At 31.9% G+C, this 19,034-nt stretch overlaps 2 protein-coding genes across 2 annotated transcripts; one reads left to right on the top strand and one right to left on the bottom strand.

Moving 5' to 3' along the window:
• Nucleotides 1-466: 466 nt before the first annotated feature.
• Nucleotides 467-5,821, bottom strand: LOC123670903 (CWF19-like protein 2). Its single transcript, XM_045604477.1, has 3 exons — nucleotides 5,561-5,821; nucleotides 2,334-2,609; nucleotides 467-2,254 (listed from the first exon to the last, which is right to left on the bottom strand). Exons 2-3 carry the CDS (start codon nucleotides 2,334-2,336, stop codon nucleotides 644-646), a joined length of 1,614 nt encoding a protein of 537 aa, XP_045460433.1. The 5' UTR covers nucleotides 2,337-2,609; nucleotides 5,561-5,821; the 3' UTR covers nucleotides 467-643.
• On the top strand, nucleotides 4,554-18,832 carry LOC123670900. Its single transcript, XM_045604474.1, has 9 exons — nucleotides 4,554-4,712; nucleotides 4,767-4,937; nucleotides 4,993-5,104; nucleotides 5,866-6,031; nucleotides 6,550-6,670; nucleotides 8,670-8,730; nucleotides 8,786-9,147; nucleotides 10,984-14,155; nucleotides 18,322-18,832. The coding sequence occupies exons 1-9, from the start codon at nucleotides 4,673-4,675 to the stop codon at nucleotides 18,470-18,472; spliced, it is 4,356 nt and encodes a 1,451-aa protein (XP_045460430.1). The 5' UTR covers nucleotides 4,554-4,672; the 3' UTR covers nucleotides 18,473-18,832.
• Nucleotides 18,833-19,034: the final 202 nt, after the last annotated feature.

The raw sequence follows: 19,034 nt of genomic DNA, 5'->3' as shown, positions 1-19,034 counted from the left end.
CACAGGTGTGTAATGACGAATCCACCTTCCATCCATTAATGTCACATATAGATGCAAAAAATTCTTGTTTATTTCGCTTAAACAGTTCCAAACAGCTTTCAGAATGGACTATAGGTTGTTGATTTTGATCAACAGTGAGCAAATGCGATACTCATTTCGTGCAAAAACCAAGGCTTTCCTTCGGAATGGATCTAGATTCATCCAGACCAGCAGATAGACAATTGTATTTAGATAAGATGGACAGATAAATATGAAGTTTTTGATAACATTATACTGAAGTTGTAATAACCATACTCTAATCCACAAAATCTTTATAGTATTCAAAGCTATCCCAAAATTCACAATACATTTTCTTTGAGAAAACAAGAGGAAATCACTGTTTGAAGTCAGGATAATTCGAATGGCTTGCGGCAGCCCTGGTGGTAGGTCTCTGAAGTACCTGAAAGGGTTTGAATAAAAAAGTTCATTGTTTCACAGAGGATATAATCAATAATAATAACTATTATTATGTTCAACACTGTATCATAGTGAAACAAACTTTCACCATTTAATTTCACATCAAGTCAGTTCCAATGATGACAGCAATAAAAATTATATTCCAGATCATTTATACTTCTTCTGCTTTTCTTCCAAAAATAAAAACTTAATTGTTTGATAAATTTTTCCACCACTTTTTAAAATTTGACACACGTGAGTTTTGTGAATCCAAATTCTCTCTTTTTGGTTTCCTCCATTTACTATGATCAATATTCAACATGCCACCAATGACTTCCTGAGCAAAATTGTAAGGAAACATATTTTGATCCTCGATAATATGGGCAAATCCTTCATTCATTCCAAAGCTGACAAAAAAATAAGGTAAACCTTTAGGAATAGCCTTTGTTACATCTCTATCATTCAAAGAAATTAATTTCTTATTATGTGACCATTCATATTCGGATTCCTCAATAGCTTTTCGAAAATATATTTTAGCTAACTCTTTTTTTTTTTTTGGAATCGGTATGCATTCCAATACCATATGCGGGCATCTATTTACTGATTTGAATATTTCAAAAAATACAAGACTTTTATCTTGTTTCTCAAATAACTGAATCAATTTCCTTCTAAATACATTGAATTCATTCCATTCATTTTCGTCTAATTGAACAGAACAAGAAACATGTCTGACTGGACTCAGTAAACAGTGTCCTTCAGTTAAAGGTTCATGACTTGGCAATGATAAATAACAGTTTTCTTCATAATCTACGATAAGATATTTGAGCATATGTTCTGATTGTAAGCATTTTGTACAGTTATCTACAGATTTAATAATTCTTTGCTGTTCACTGATAGCTTTATTAACATCTTTTGAAGCTACATGGTGTCTTATCTTATCGGTAAATATATCCTCTAAATTATCATTCTTCTTAATACTACTAGCCATTTTAGCGAACTCTTTATTGGAGCTATCAACAGAGTTATATTTTTCAGCTTCAAACATTTGCTTCAATGAATATCTATCATCATCAGCATAATATTTAGTTCTTTCATTTTTCGAATGAGTTTCTACCTTTCTTTTCTTTTTTTTGAATTCACACTCATCATCTGATCCCGTCAAAGGTCTTGAAAATCCTTTTGAATTTGTTTGGGTGAGTAAAATATCAGAGTTACTTTCACTTTCAATGATTTTTACTTGTTTTGCTTCTTCTAATTTAAGTTTCAATTCTTCTACAAGTTTTGTATTCCCCATTATTTCAGCCTTCACAAGTTTAGCGGCAATAGCATTAGGATCTAAGGATGAAGAAATTTCCTTTCTATCATTTTTTTTGTTTATTTGACTTTCATCAATATCAGGTTTAGAAGCTTTCCAGTTAAATTGTTTTTGTTCTTTTTTCTGGCTTGTATCATAGTCCAGATCATTCGAAGGTTTTTTAAATGTAGGTAAACCTGTCCCACCATCTCTCCAATAAGGATTTAATTCTCTAGAACTACTGCTAGGATTATATAAGTCTTCTAATTTTTTCTTCTGTTTATCTATTTCCCGGGATATTTTTCTATCAGCTGTAGAAGTAGTTGCAAAAACTGTATCAATGTTCAACCATTCTCTTTGTTCTAAATCTGTTTGCTTAGATCTGGGTGGAGTTGTCGATTCCAATATTTCTTTTTCTTTTGCAGGTACTGATTTTTCCACCCATTCAGTTTCACTGGAACTCTCATCTGAAGAATACCTTTGCCTTTTACTTTTCTTTTTGTGTTTTCTCTTCTTATCTTTACCCTGAAATAGAATTCATTCACATATCTGAATTGAAGTTTAATATACGTATCGGCTAGGAACTACAACCTTGATAACTTACCATTTTGAATAGTCAAAATAAATGGATACAATTATTGGAAATAGTTAATTATTTGATATTTACGGCATTCTTTTTTGTTTTGATTGTTCTTTAATTATTAGGTTAAGTTGCAGAAGATAAGATCACAGAACATTAGGCATTTCTTCCCCTTCTATCTTTGAAATGCTCAGATAGCGCAATGCCAGCGCTAGGGGTGAAACGGCAAGGCGCCACTGTTTTGTGAGGGGTGGCATTTCAGCTTTATCACTTTTTTCACTTCATGGTCAATAGGTGTATCTGAAATGAATTGACTCAATGGAGAATTATTCACTTTTAACAGCCGAACTGAGATGGTAAAAAGTTGAGTAACTTTACGTGATTTCACACATAAGTTTTTCGTTTCAATTAATTCAATATTTACGTAGTGATGAAAGGATGATTGCTTTACACTTTGCGATTTATATATTTTTATAGAATATTAAATTATTTTTGTATAAGCACATGCAGAGGGTTGAAGTAACAGCGAACAAAAAAACCGAAATCGGCGCTGTCTACAAAAGTAATATAACACTGATAGCGTATTCGACTGGCTGCTCCAGTTCGAATTAATTCGAGCTGATTATGTCATTTACAGCGTATTCGACTGGCTGCACGAGTGCGAATTAATTCGAATGTTTGTAAAGCTAAATGACATAATTAGCTCGAATTAATTCGCACTGGTTCAACCAGTCGAATACGCTATGAGTTCTACAAAATTCGAATTAATTCGAACTGTCACAGCCAGTCGAATACGCTGTGAATATACAAAAATAGCATGTTGTATGCACATTATCGTTTTAGATATTCTTAGAATATATGATTTTTTGTGAAAATAGGATGTCTTGGTAGCGAATTAGGAAAACAGATAGAGAAATACAGCCGTTACTGAAGTTTATTAGACATTGAATTCGACTGGATTGCGAAAATAAGCATATGAGTTAGCTCTTAAACATGAAAAGGAATATCCGGACAAGTGGAATAAAAATTAAATAACAGAAAAAAAAAATGATCGGATTTAGTTCTTCAATTGGTGAGTTGCGGTAACTCGTTTCCACAGAGTACCTGATTGATTTTTTTTTGTCGGGGATTATATTTATGGAAATATTTCATTAATTTCAATAAAAATGAAATGAATTAGAGAAAATAATGTATAATACTCGTACAGAAGGCTCATTCTACCACTCGCCACTTCGTGGCTCGTTTTTGAATTTTGAACTCGTGGAAGAATATCAATACCTTCTGCACTTGTATTATAAATAACTATTCTAAAATTTCAAATGGCCTTTGAAAGGCCATTTGAAATTTTACTTTTAGCACATTTCGAATATAAACCAAATCGAATATTCCCAATACCTCCTAGAAAACAGTCTAGGAGGTATTGATATTCTTCGATTTTTCATACAACCGATTGAAGTCCACTATGAACAAAAAGCACAGAAGATTTACAGCGGTGGAATTTCATTCAAATTTGCTGATATTTTGTGGAATCAGAGACAATAGTTGTCTCTGGTGGAATATCAATTGCGGTTGATGATGTTAATATTCCCTGAATTGAACTGACATCCTGTTATGTATGTAACTATTTCTTATTAAACTGCATGTACCTAGAAGCCTGAAATTCCGGAATTGTCGATTAGTAACTCGATATCATTAACGGCGAAACATCACTCGGCAGATGGGCTCATCAAATATACAGGGTGGATCAGAAAATGACGTCCATTACTTATAATTTCCTCCGAATCAAAGACAATTTATGTGTAGATGGTGACAAACCCAGCACATAGTAAAGGATTGAAGAAGAAGAAGAAAGACAATTTGAATACAGAAGTTGAATTTTATTACCTATTTGGATGAACGTTGTAAATACGGGGAGGTTGAATTTGGAGTAGATCATAATTTGCTATCATCAACCAAGCCGGTCTTGCATCCTTAGAAACCACTCACCTATATACATATAGGTGGTCTCCAAGGGTGCAAATGAACGACTGCTTAAAAACTCCTGACTTCACGTCAGTGGATCCGTTTTCGATTATGGTAAAAATTTTTTACTGATAACGTAAAAGTTTTCATATACTGAATAATCTTTAAGTTCTTTTGTCTTTGTTCATTTCTAGGACATTTTAAAAAATTCAAGAATTTATATTCATCAAAAATAAATTGGTCACTATTTTCTATGAACTTTTTTGGCGGTCAAAAATGCTATTTGTTATTGGTTAATAACAGAGAACAGTGACAGAAGTTATGTTTGGAAATACTTGTTTGGTTTTCTATTAACTTCAAAATACATCTAGATTTAATGGAAATTTATTTATTCAATTGAAATGGAAATAACCAAATCACAAATTGCCAGGCTTGTTTTGGGTAAACTTTTCTAGGAATCTTTTTTGACCCAATGCAAACATTTTTCTATTTCAGGTTATTTGAAAAGTGAAAATTGCATTAATGCCTTCAATGAATTTCTCATTAAATCACAGTATTTAAAATCTCATGCTGTTTTTGTTAAGAATGGCAAATATTTCGCTACTAGGGTTGGTGGTAATACCTTGGAAGATATTATAGCTGAATATTCAGAAGTGGCTTTAATTAGTGAGTGTTGACCGCATTAACTATTTTCTATATTAACGGCTAACTTATTTTTTAGTTCAAGGAAGATTGGAACAAACCAATTATTATGATAAAGATCTTAGAATGAAACTTCCGGAACAATTATTTTATATACTAGATCATATTTCACGTTCATCCTCCCCAATACTGTGAGTATTGTATTATTTTTTATATGAATATATTCTACAGGGGATTTCAATTGTTTACATCAACATGATTGGAGCTAGTACAGACAAACATTCCTATTTAGATGCATGACCTAGTCGATTCAATGTTGACCAAACTTTTTTATCGCGATTGAGGAAATAACTAACAATCTCTTTAGGATCATCAACCATTTTTAAAAAAAAATAGACAAGTGTAAAGAGGTTGATATGCACATACTTCAGAAATTTCAGTTATGTATGAAAAAGACAGTTCAATAATATTTCATGCTTTTGCTTTTTATGTCTTTTTTCTTGGCTCAACATTTTGAAGGTAATATGATATATTTTCTTAAAAGCAATGTCCTACCTTAAAGAGGGAGGATTTTCAAAATTTTAGCTTTTGACTGATGATTTTAACAAATATGGGCTCTAATGAAATTAATGTAAAAAATCCCTTACTGAATTCGGAATAGCTTGCCAGATTTCCTTTTCTTTTCAATAATTACTGAGCATTTCCAATTTTTTTTCTTTGATCATCTGGATGTGCATATAGTTATTTCAGAGATTGAAGATTCTTGTCCTATGATCAAAAAGTTTTTTGAATAACTCTTAATTTCTTTCTGTATTGGCTCATCTCAACGAAGTAGCAGTTTTCCCTTTTTTAGTTTATTCTCTACTTCCACATGTTATTTTTGTCACTACTTCCACTCCCTTCAAAAACTTCAGTATGTCAAATTGAAAAAAACTTAATTGTTTTTTTGCAGTCCCGACGACCTGAACGCCACACCAATCGAGTCTTTGCCAGGAAACTCAACAAATATTTCCCACAATCCCAGTGATAAAACCAAAGCAAATTCTAAAGATCAAACATTAGCAGAGACTGAAAAGAGTACTTCTACAGAATGTCAAAATACATTGCATATTTCACCGGTAAGTACATATTAAATTTAAATGTCAAGAAATGAATATAATAATAGGATGTTTGAAAATTTGACTCTGACAAATCACAATCTTCGGGCAGATGTGGAAATTTTTGTTTTCTATTATTTTTCATCTGTTTTGAAATGAATGAATATAATTTGCATTAGGAAATTAGATACAAGTGCGTCTTAGCCCCAGAAGATTAATCACAAATATTGTCATAACCTCAATCGGATTAGCTTGCAAGACAAAGTAACCACGGTCTTGCTCACTGTATTTTTTTTTAGTAGTGTTTGACGCACGTTTTGAAAAACAAGTTGTCATCAGAAACTACAGATTACTTACTTGAATAAAATACATTGATGAAAACTGTGAGACAATGATGAAACTGAAAATATGTAATGATGCTAAGATTAACTTTCAATCACTTTCAAATTATGGTTTTATTCAGGTACTACATTCAATACAAATATGCCTTACTTTTGAATATATTGGTTGAACCATTGAACTAATTGAAATATTTTTAGGGTTCATCACAGAAGGGAGAAAAAAGAAGTTCTCTGACAGAACTTGATAATAAAATAACGTCTATTAAGAAGCAAGCAGAAAAGGATCCAGTATTTGACAAACTTCTGGAGGAAATCATAGGTAAACTATATCACCTCAATATTGTAGCATAGTTCAGAACTTTATTCGAAATATTTTGCAAAAAGTAACAATGAATTTACATAACAGACTTGATGGCGACAATTACTTATACATATAAGTATAGTTTTGACACAGGATGTTTTGACGTGCATTTAATGAAATACCACCAATTATAAAAAGGCTTCTTGTTCTTGTATTGTGATAATTAAACAAGTTTGTATAAGTTTGCAAGTATACATTAAAGTGAATTAAAACCTGTGTGTGAAAAAATAAGAATATTTCAGTTAATTGGAGTTCCATCTACTGAAGACTGAATAAATCAGATATCAATGGAAGCAAGATTAAAAATGAGGAACAGTGGTCCTGATAATAGTAAGCTTACTGGTACAAGAATAATGATATTTTCGAATTTGTTTTTTGGGGCATTTTAAAAATTAATAATGATTTACAGGGTGGTCCAGATTTTAGTTTAATAGCTTTGGCGTTGGATAGATTATATCTTATCATGAAAAAAGTTTATTAAAACATATGTCCTAACAAGCTTCGTTTTCGAGATATAGGGTATTAATTATTAGGTATTGAAGTCTACATAATATAATATAATTTGAATTGGATAAGTGTCTCCTGTCAAATTTATCCAGTGTCGTAGATAAAGGGGAGAAATGATCCTTTTCTAGTGAAAATCTGCACCCCTTTCTTTTTTTCAAGAAAATTTTTCATTTCTGAAATAAACAGAATTTTACTAAAAAAAAGGTCTCTCGAATTTTTTTTCATTTATCACTAATGGGAAAATTTAAAAAATTAATTTTTGTACATTCTCATGGATAGTGTATGCTTTATACTCAATTATCTTGAAAGTGGTACATTCTATGAAAAAAATTCAGGAGACCTTTTGTTTTCATGAAACCCTGTTGATTTCAAAAATGATATCATTTTCTCTGGAAAAAAGACAGTGGTGTAAATTTTCAATAGGAAAAGGAACACCCCTATACCTACGCCACTGAATAATTTTGACAGGAGACACTTACCTAATTCGAAACATTATATTATCAAGACTTCAATACCTAAAAACTAAAACAATGAATGTAAAAATAGAAATATAAGTAAAAAACCAATTTTTTTCAAACTTTAACATCCTGTATCTCGAAATTAAGCTTGTTAGGATATGTATATGTTTATATGTATTATAATTCTTTTTATGAAAATAGTATATTGTGCAACAAGTGGGGAAAGTCCAACTTTTCTCGCGAGTGTGGAAGTTTGTGGCAAAACACAAGTGAGAAAAGGACTTTCTCCACTTGTTGCACACTATACTTTTCCTACAACTGCACAAATTTCAATAATTCAAGCAATGGACTTGATTCAAATCAAAATGGCCTTCGTTGACAGTATGTGTTAATTTATTGCGTTTCCATAGAAACGACTCAAAAGCCCAATTTCATTGGTCTACCAAGCGAGGTGTGGGCAAAGTGCCGTGAGAAATAATATTCTCTAATTCATTGTATTTTCATTGAAATTAATGAAATATTTCCATAAATATATTTTAGTGATTTTTGCATTGAAAAATGTTGGTTGGCAGAACTGATTTCTTTGAGGCAAATTGATGAATTGACAGATAAAGCGGTGGCGGAAAGTTCGGAGTACCAACATAGAATAATAAAATATAACCATGAAAACTGTGCGTTTCTGATATATTCTCGCACGATTTTGTTCTACAAGATGTGGAAGAATGAACGGAATAACCACAGAATTAGAGAAATAATATTTCCCACAGTATAAGCAATACATAGTTTTGAAATTGAGTAAGCTATGAAGAATACGCTACTTTTCATAGCAGTTGTAGGAAAAATTGTTTATTATAATTCTTTTTATGAAAAGAATTGTCCTATACCAACGCCGAGGTTATTGAACTAAAATCTGGATCACACAGTATTTAGAAATTCCTTACACATCTGATCTGTTGTCCTATTTGAATTAATGAATAATGTTTTCATTTTAGGTGATGAAACTGATGCATCTACCTTGGCCTCCATCACTAAGAGTCACTTGAACAAGAATCAGTGAGTAGCATCCTATCAATTTTTTTCTATTTCTAAATTACTTATTTTCTTACAGATCATCAGATATCGTCGAAATATCAGATAATGATATGAACAAGAAAGACTCTAATGAATTATTTAACAAAAAAACATGCGATACATCCCAATATGACGTGAAAAAAGTAAATAATAATCCGTCAGATCTATACATCAGCAAGCCTGCTACTATATCACCTCAACAAAATCAATTTTATTTAGCAAATACCCAAGGACTTTTGATGGTGCCCTCCCTAATGAATGCTCCTAATTACATATTTCTGAATAGCGGTCCAACAAGTACTACACCCCTCAATAATATAGTGACAGAAACAGAACTAATGAAAATGCCCACTGTTATTATAGAGGATAGTGCATCCAATCAGCAACCACTTTTGACAGGTATTATTTTTTTTTTTTGTGTTAGTAAGGGTCAAGTTTTGATATTTGGCTATTTCAATGCTCTGCGGGATATTAATTATTAACTGTGAAAAAATTCAAGATGAATAAAAAATAATAAAAAAATCTTTCATGAGACACGTCCATTCGAACATCCGTTCAAAAACTAAGCATACATTCTCTGTGAAAAAAAACTCGGTTTGTATTTTCCAGCAAGTGTTTATATTCCATCATCTCCCCGCAATGTTTGTAATTTTCGATTTTTGGTCTGGGAATGATTCTAATCTCTGATGACGAATCCGTTCTCGAATTCAATTCTGACCGTCCGTAAAAGCGATAAAAAAAATATCTAGAAACTTGATATTTTCAGGGTAGACTTTAATCTCCACTGCATGAGTAACACCATTATTTTGATACTTATAATGGACTAAAAAAATAAAAAACATGGGTTGTAATTTGAAAATCTTAACTTTGGATGAATTGGAGTTATCAAAGTTCATGTTCTTCTCATTAACACCCTGAACATTTTTGGTCCAAAGCGCAAGCAGTCTTATAATACTACGTATTGTTTTTTTCGAAAAAACCTTTTTTGCAGAGATATCCAAAAAAATGTGAGTCCTAGTCGCAATCATTTTTTTAATAAGAATCTCATTAACTCATGAACTATTGGGTTCAAGTTGTGGAGTATTGCTGAAATTGTCATCAAATGAGCTATCTAATCATGTAATAATATACTGGGTGTTCCAACTGAAATAAGAAAGTAGTAGCCTGTTTCCGGTATATCCGGAAGTTGTACGGCACTAAGAATATTTTAGGTGTAAGATAATTGTCTCAAACCCCAATAGGCAAATTTCCATCACAAAATTATGAATAGTTTTCCACAAACGTCTAATAGGCCATCGCGGTGAATCACCCTGTATTGACTAAGAAAATGAGAAAAATTATTTAAAAAAAAAATTCATTTATAACCATGTTTGATGATGCCAAGCAAAGTTTTCGGATTTTCTTATTGAATTGTTTGTCTATGGTCATAAAAGTGAAGAAAATTGATAGTTTCATATAAAGGGTGATATGATAATTTACTTTAATAGAAAAGGATGAAAATTTTTCCACAACGGTTCTGATTTTGTCGATTTCAGAACTGTTGAACGAATTTGTAACAGAATATAGTTACCATTATTTAAATAACATAAAACTGCACTAGTGTTACTTTTATTTGCTATTTTGCCTGCATAAATGGTAACATGTATTTTAGATCTATGTTACACAATCGACAATCATGTATTCTCATGCTGTTTGCTACTGCATAAATCCACATTTTCATCCATTATGATAGCTCTGTGGATAGAGCACATGCATGTTAGTTGAGAGGTCTTAGTTGTCAATCCCAAGACAATAAACAATTTTGCTTCCGAGTCTACTGAATGTAGGATAAAATTTAGTAATCGCTTTTGGATTTTAAAATTTCCGCGTTTCAAATCATTTTGAACAACTATGGTTTAGTTTTATCAGTAGGTGCCTGCAAATCCTTGTAGCAGCCTTAACTTTTATGTTTATTGATTTTTTAGGAGGACTAGAATACTAGTTCCATACCCATTTTCACAGTATTTTAGTATATGTCGTCTTCGAATCATTTGAGGTATTCTGAGATAGGAGGAAATAATCAACCATTGTGAAAAATTTATCCATATTCATATTGGTATCTTCTTTACTGAAATTCATTACAATCAGTTTTGATTAATCCTGAATGAGATATCTTTTATGTGATCAGTGAAAAGTATCTAAAAATATCATTTAGAATTCATTGTTCGTTTTCAATTAATGTAATAATTGTTTCAGTACCTCAACCTCAGATGGCAATTCAACAATCACAAATATTAAATAATCAACATCCGATTATGGTAAATTCGTCCCAGTTAATAATGACATCAAAACCAACTACAATGACCTCACAAAAACCAATAATGTCAATTACCTCCTTGAATACAATGAATACAAATAATAAAAGTGTTAAAAAAATTAAGACTATAGCACCAAAAACGGAAAAGATAACACTATCAACGGCAGATGGAAATTTTTATAAAGTTTTCGACGAAAATCCAGATCACATGGTGTTGTCTATCAAAGCACCGGAAACAACAACATTTTGCAATAATTTAGAATTAGACAAGTTGAAACAGCCAATATCCAACACGGTGGTGCTCTCCCCACCAAAGAAGGAAAAATCTCCCTCTTCACCTATAAAAATTTCAACTAAACTCGAATCGTCTCCAAAATCTGAAAAAAGAAAGAAGACTGCTAAGAGCCTATTCAAAGATAGTAAAAAAAAACAAAAAGAGAATGTTTGGGATGCAGATTTGAGGAAATTATTAGAGACAAGTCCAATATCTGGTAAGCAGCAAGATGTAAGTGGTGGAGGGGATAGCCCTGGCGATACTACATTTGAAGTGAGTGATGATAAATTAGATGTTTCTTGTGACGACGAAGAATTGAAGAAAGGCGCGTTGATGATCGAATCGGCTTTTAAAACTCCGGTAAAAATTCCAAAAATAGAGGAAAAGCAAAAAATAGAGCAAACAGAGGAAATTTCAATTGATGAAAAAGAGACTATGGCCATATATTCACCTAAGGGAAAATCTGAACCGTTGGAACTCATTGAACAGTGCAACCTAAAACCTGAAGATCTAGGGAATGAAGAAGAAAAAGTTATCACTGAGGAGACAGAAGTTTATTTGAGGAACTGTAATGGACCTCCTAGAATAAAAAAAAAATGCAACCCAACAAAAACCAATTCAGTAGTAGTAACAGTTGTTGAAGAAAATAGTTTTACTGAAGAAGAAACAGTAAATAAAATACCATCATCGAATGAATATGAATCAAGAATGGAAAGAAATATTATACTACAAACCCCTGTAAAAGAAAATTTTCCTAAAACTCCAGGTAAATTTGAAATAACTCCATTTACGAAGGCTATTGAGGAACAGTTGCTTGGAATGGATCTTCTTTCTTTACCTACTCCAAATATAACAACTCCAAGCTTCCCGATTACTCCAAACATAAATTTAAATACTCCTGAACAACATTCCAATAGGCCTACAGATTATTCCACTTCTAGTTCTTATTATCAACCTTCAGACCCTGAACAAAATAAATCACTAGAAATTATGATGGAAGAATATCGAAGACAAGAAAGGGAGAAGGAAAACCCAATTAAAACAGAAGAAAATACCATAACCACAAAAGAAACTGAAGTTTCTCAAGGGCCTGTGTTGTCAGAAATAAAGAAGACATTCAATAACAGTGTAATTGGCAAGAAAAATTTGAATTTGATTAAAGAAAAAAATTATCCTTGTTCAGAAGATGCAGAAAATTCTGATAGCAGTGATAGCAGTAGTAGCAGTAGTGAAAGTAGTAGCACCAGTGATTCAGATTCAGATGCCTATCATACACCAAAAAAAGCTACCAATAGTTCTCGAGAATCGTACTGCTTCAGGAAGAGAAATACTCCTAGCTCAATAGTAATAAATGATGAAAGCAACAAAAAATCAAAGTCATCATTGACTAGGACTCCCAACAAAGAAATGGAATCTATTCAACGGAAAAATACTGAAAGGAAGGAAAATACTCTGAAAAGGGATAGCACAAATACTTTAAGTACCACTAGAAGAAGAAATCCTCCAAGAACAAAATCTGGCAAATTTTGCAAAATAAAAACTGAACCAAAAATGTCTCCCAAAGGAAATGAGCCGTTGCTTGTAGAAAAATGCGATTATGAAAATGAAATAACTGATGATGATTTTGCTTTGCATTTAAGTACCGATGAGGATAGTACTAACAAAATTACCAATGATGTGGGAGCACATAAAAATAAAGAAGAAAGTACAACTATATCACCACAGCAAGTGCAACAACCACCTGGTGAAAAAGCAAAGCAATTGATTAAAGACTTATATGAAAGAGGGATTCATTTATTGCCTAAAGTATCACCGAAAAAACCATCAGATTCTTCATTAGAAGTTGAGAAAAAAAGTGATTTTGAACCTGAGATTAATTTGAACGCTCTTGAAGATCTTGATGTTAGTTCTGAAGACAACTTTTCATGTGGAAATAATATGGAAGCAGCATCCGATTCATTTCCAATTCATAATCGTGCAAATATTGCGTTTGGCATTAAGGAGGATTATTGTACAAATGTTGTTGTTTCTTCTAGCAAAAAAAGAAAAAAGCAAGGTGGTGATTTTAATTTATCAGGTAAAAAGCTAAGTGTGGAATTGTTCATGGAAACACTCGATACCACTAAAGAAGTGATAATCGAAATTTTACCTGTAGATACAATAATTGACATTTTACCAAAAAAAAATATCTCTAGAAATAGGAAACATTCTAAACCGGAAAGTAAACCTCTAATTTCGAAAGTAAGTAAAACTTCAAACAAGAAACAGCTGGAATCAAAAACTAATTCAGAAATTGATAATAATTCCACCAAAAAAATTGAAAAAAAACAAGGAAGTTCATCCAAGGAGATGAAAAGTAATAAGGATTCAAAAGCGGAAAGTAAACCCCAAATTTCTAAAGTAAGTACAACTGCAAACGAGAAACAGATGGAATCAAAAACAAATACAGAACTGGAACCTAAGTATACCGAAAAAATTGAAAAAAATCGTGGTAGTTCGTCAAAGGAGTCGAAAAAGAATGATGGGTCTGACAATAAAAATGAAAAACCAGAAAATGTTGTATCTATGAGCCAGAAAAAATCTAACTCAAAAAAATTAAGAAGAAGTTATAGTACAAATGATACAAATAAGGAAAAGAACAAAAACAATAGGAATAGCAACAATAAAATTTCCGAAATTATATTAGAAAGGACGAAAAGTGTAGAAGAATCTGTTATGGAAAGGTTGCAAAATGATAAAGAAGAATTACCGTCCATGGAGAGTGGAGAGGATGATTTGATGAATTTTGCAGTGATAGGAAATTCAACAGAACAAGGGAAAGAAGATGCATTGAAAAGGTAAGTTCTTAAATTTTATTTATTTATTTGTTGCACATATGATCCCATCAAGTTGCCTATTGAATGTCAAAACATTGAAAGATTGCAGATCCGCTCATTTATTATTTCCATATAAAGAGGTACAAACGAAAAAGAGATTCCCCAGGTAATTTTAAAAAGAAAAAGCCCTATAAACAATTTTGAAACGCTTGGTTTTTGAGATACAGGGTGTTAAAGTTTTTCAATTTTTTTTCTCATAACTTCTGCAAAGCACAAGATATTCAACTAAAATTTGGCATAGTTATTCCAATTTAATTCTCTTGAAATCCTCTGAAAAATTCAAATTAGTGATGAATAGATTATTATTAGTTTTGGTGCTTATTTTTGTGATCTGTAACAATGATTCATAAAGATTCGAGATAAACTTGCATAAAAAATAGGACTGCAAGAAACACTCTGTATCTCGAAAACAAAGCGTTTTCAGGCCCATGTTTAGGGCTTTTTATCCTTGAAATTACCCAAGGAATCTCTCATTTTCGTTTGTACCACCAATTTAGGAACACCCTGCATATGTTATGGCTCTCACTTACGAGCACTCGGAGCATTTTATACTTACTGTAATTTTGTAATTGTACAATGAAAGGCATTGTACAGGGTGCCTCAAATTCGATGTTCATTGATAGTATCTCAAGAACTATAAGACCAAGAGAAAAAAATCTTCAAAAGAAAGATATCTTTTTCCGAAATAATAAGAAATCAGAATGCAGATCATAGATGTCTTGATTCATTCTGGAGTTACTGGGCGTTTCTGAAAAATGACTGTTTCAAATATTTCGACATATTTATCTTGAATTCTGTTTGAGATATTCGAAAAATTCCAATACGTTTTTTCAGTAATTTTCATATGATACTCATGAGGGATCATAGAACTGGTTCGAATCTTACTTAATCAGAAGGAGACAAAGAACTATGGTGAAACAAAATGGGAAATTTACAAAATCAGAAATAAAAGAAAACCCCTGGGGTGTAGCTCAGGGTAGCATGTTAGGACCCATATTATTTGTTCTCTTTATGAACGATATTGTTAATGTTCTTGAATGTGAGAAATCTGGGACCAGGGAAGCTGTTTCTGAAAATCTGGCCAATTGTCACATCATAAATTATGCAGATGACACCAACCTGCTAGTGTCTGGCTCAAACTATCCCCAACTGATCAGTACTGCTTCTATGTGTTTGAATAGAGTGGAGCAATGGTTTGAAAGGAATGGCTTGGCTTTGAACCCAGATAAAACTAAGCTGATACTGTTCAGAACACCACAACAGAGAATGGAGACACCAACCACTGTGAGGTTGTTGAATAGAGATCTGGACACTGATCGGACTACTAAGTTTTTAGGCATCTCCATAGATGAACACATGAATTGGCACCACCATATAATTGGTTTGGGAAAGAAATTGAATTCTGTCGCATATAGTTTGAGAATAATAGGTCGATACTTAGACGTGAATTCACTCAAGATTTTTTATTTCGCCAACTTTGAGAGCTTGATGAGGTTTGGTTTGATGTTCTATGGTGTCAACTCAAACACTCTGGAGATTTTTCGTATTCAGAAGAGAGTTATCAGAACTTTATTTGGTCTGGATTACCGTCAATCATGCAGAGGTGTCTTCAAAAGGAACCATATTCTCACTGTTTATGCTCTCTACATTTACGAAGTGCTAGTTTTTATGTTTAAGAATTTGGAACATTATGAGCAGTGCGGTTCTATGCACAACTATGGTACGAGAAATTTCAATATCAGTTATCCGATACATAGACTCACAATAACGGAGAAACACCCTTCTTATTCGGGCATTAGATTGTTTAATGAACTTCCCGAGAACCTAAAAATGTGTGATAGTATGAAAGTGTTCAAGAAAAAAATTAAGGAATTGTTGATTGATTTAGAGCCTTATTCTATAGAGGACTTTGTGCGCGTATAGTATATGCATTGTGAGGATGATCGGTTTTTTTGTTTTGTTTTTGGTTATATGACATTGTTTCATTTAATGTTACCATATTAACATCTGTATGACACTGTAACATTCTCTGAAATATATCTACTTATTATTATTATTATTATTATTAGATATAGCGACCAGTTACTCGAGTACGAATCAAGATATCTACTATCTGATATCTAATTATTTCGTTAAAAGAGATTGGGGGTCTTTGAAATTTTTTCTCTGGGTCTTATATTGAAATGCTCTCAGTGAGCATCGAATTTGGGACACTCTGTACAATGTCTTTCATTGCACAATGACAGTAAACGCCAATATATCCTCCCTTAACGTTACTCTGCACTCGTCGTTTTCTGTTGGACCCATTCTCATGAGGCCTTAGGAAACACCTCATGAGAATGGGTCTAACCGTATGTAGTCATATGACTACAAGAGACCCATAGCCTTTCTTGTTCAGAAGGTCATATTCCACAAAATACGAAAAATTAACCCATTACAATTTTTCCATTAGGCTGCTGCCTATTCCTTTTAAGTAAAAAATGTATCTTGTGTTTTTTCGATTTTTCGGTTTCGAATACCGTCGCTGGATATTCTTTAAGATTTTTTTAAAATTGATAATTTTATAGCTTTTCGTCAAGTGTCAAGATTTTGTGTAGAAAGGGGAAATACTAAACTATGGTGTAAAATTATCAGTGTTGTTGGCTGTCTGTCGCTCTGCGTGTCTGCACAGCCTTAACTTATTCATTTTATTTATCTATTCCTGACCCTTTAACAGCTAAAAGATGGTATCAGAGCCTACATTTACATTATATCTCTTATACAATTCTTATTCGATTTCAATGAAATTTGGTATAGGTATTCAATATAAAGAGTACGAGTTGAGCTTGCCCATAGATGAAATTCCTGGAATTTCCCTATCTCACTTACTTCGGGTCTGATGTCAATGATTTGGAACGGTTAGTGATTCCATGAAAATTTCAACCCTTTCAGATGTTCTTATAAGAACTGGAAATAGCTGGGATCTCAATATTTCTCGTTCTACTTGTCCAATTTTGATTAAATTTACATTTTAACCAAGTACCACCAGAAATAAAGTATATAACAGAGAACAGTTAGTCCCTATCTTAGTAAGCAAGCAAAAAAAAAAATTTTATTACTCGAATATTCATTCTGTGCTGGCGTACTTGATTAGTGTGTGGTCAAATACATCAGTCAGCAATTTACAGAGGGTACAAAGATTGCAAAATCGAGCTTTGAAGGCAATATATAATCTACCATATGATACTCCAACAACTGAGTTATATGACACACTAAAGATACCCAACATGAAGGTCACAAAGGTCGTTGAGCAGTGTAAACTGATATACAAGATGGAGCATGGCCTGCTTAAATTCAACACAGAACTCAAAAAAAGATTAGACGTACATAATTACCAGACAAGACAAATAAACAATTACCATTTAGATAATATAAGAACAAATAGAGCCAAAAATTCACCGATCTACCAGGCTGTAATGGAATATAACAACTTACCAGAAGAAGTAAAGAAGAAAAATTCATTAAAATTATTTATAAGATCACTCAAATGTTATAAAATGACATATTCATAATGTGGGTTTTTTACTTTTGCATTGTACTAATTTTTAAAAATGAAACATATTCATTCTATGGGAACATCAATGTAATGATGATTTGTAGAATTAATGTATTAAATAAAAAAAAAAATAAATAAGAACTAAAAAAAACTTTAATATTAAGCTTAAGTTGTACCTGAAAGATTTATTTTGTTTAGTTTAACTTTGTTGTTGTTTTGAATATTATATAGTATTATTTTTTTGTATATTGTTAAATAGGCCTTGTCACCAGTACTTGTACTGTATTAGAAGTCAAGAATAAAGAAGTAAATAAATAAAAAAAAAATTTGTGGACGCATAACCATTAACCAGTTAGTTAGCACTACTTTATTTGGGTTACCTATAAATAACAAATGGTATGTTACCAGCTATGGAATTAATTCAACATCTTTTGGGAAATATTCCAACAAAATTTTTCATTCCCCTAAATTTGACGCAGAAAATTACCATTCAGATCATCTATTCAGTTGGGAACTTCCAGTTATTTTTGATAATCATCATTTAATATTGTAAGAAGTTGCAAGTTTAATCAATACTTTTCTCCATTTGCAGAGGAGAGAAGAGAAAATTGAGTTCAGAAGGAGAAAACCGACTTTCTGAAAAAAAACCAAAGAGTGGAAATGAAGAAAAACAAGATCTCCTCCAGAAGATCAATGTAGATTTATTCCTTAATCAAGTGCATGGATCTGCAGAGCCATCATGAATATTAACAATTATTAGTTTTTCTGATCTTTATTTATATATGTTAATTATTATTTTTTCTTTATGGAAGTTTAAGTTCTGTAAATTGACCACTTCCCTACTTTTTGATAAGAATGTTTTTTATTGTTAAACAAAGATTGTTGAGACTGTATAAATAGAGTAAAATTCATTATGTTTATAATTTTTTTGGTATAAGAAGAACTTGTATTGTAAGCCTGTGATATGCTTATCAACTCTGATGTTGAACTTTATTATTATGTAGATAGTATAGTTTTCTAGTGTTTCATAATTTTAAGTTGTAAAATATACAAACTAAATGGAAAGTAAATTTTCATACACTTACAATACTTTTAAAATGAAAACCTAAAACAAAAAACCATTACTCAATTGAGAGTTTTTCTCAAAAACTATATAACTTTTTTACATTGAGTTGGGAGGGTGCACCTAGCCTATACAAATTCATAATTCTTTTGATCTACATACTGGTCAGTTGCTTCATCTATTAGTGTTAAACAGCAAAATTATCACAATATTAGACTAGAGAGGTATTAGCACTCTATGAT

Source organism: Harmonia axyridis, chromosome 1, assembly GCF_914767665.1.
Source record: "Harmonia axyridis chromosome 1, icHarAxyr1.1, whole genome shotgun sequence".
Classification (NCBI taxonomy): Eukaryota; Metazoa; Arthropoda; class Insecta; order Coleoptera; family Coccinellidae; genus Harmonia; species Harmonia axyridis.
Note: the sequence above shows the minus strand (reverse complement) of the source record. Positions and strands in the feature narration are given on the sequence as shown.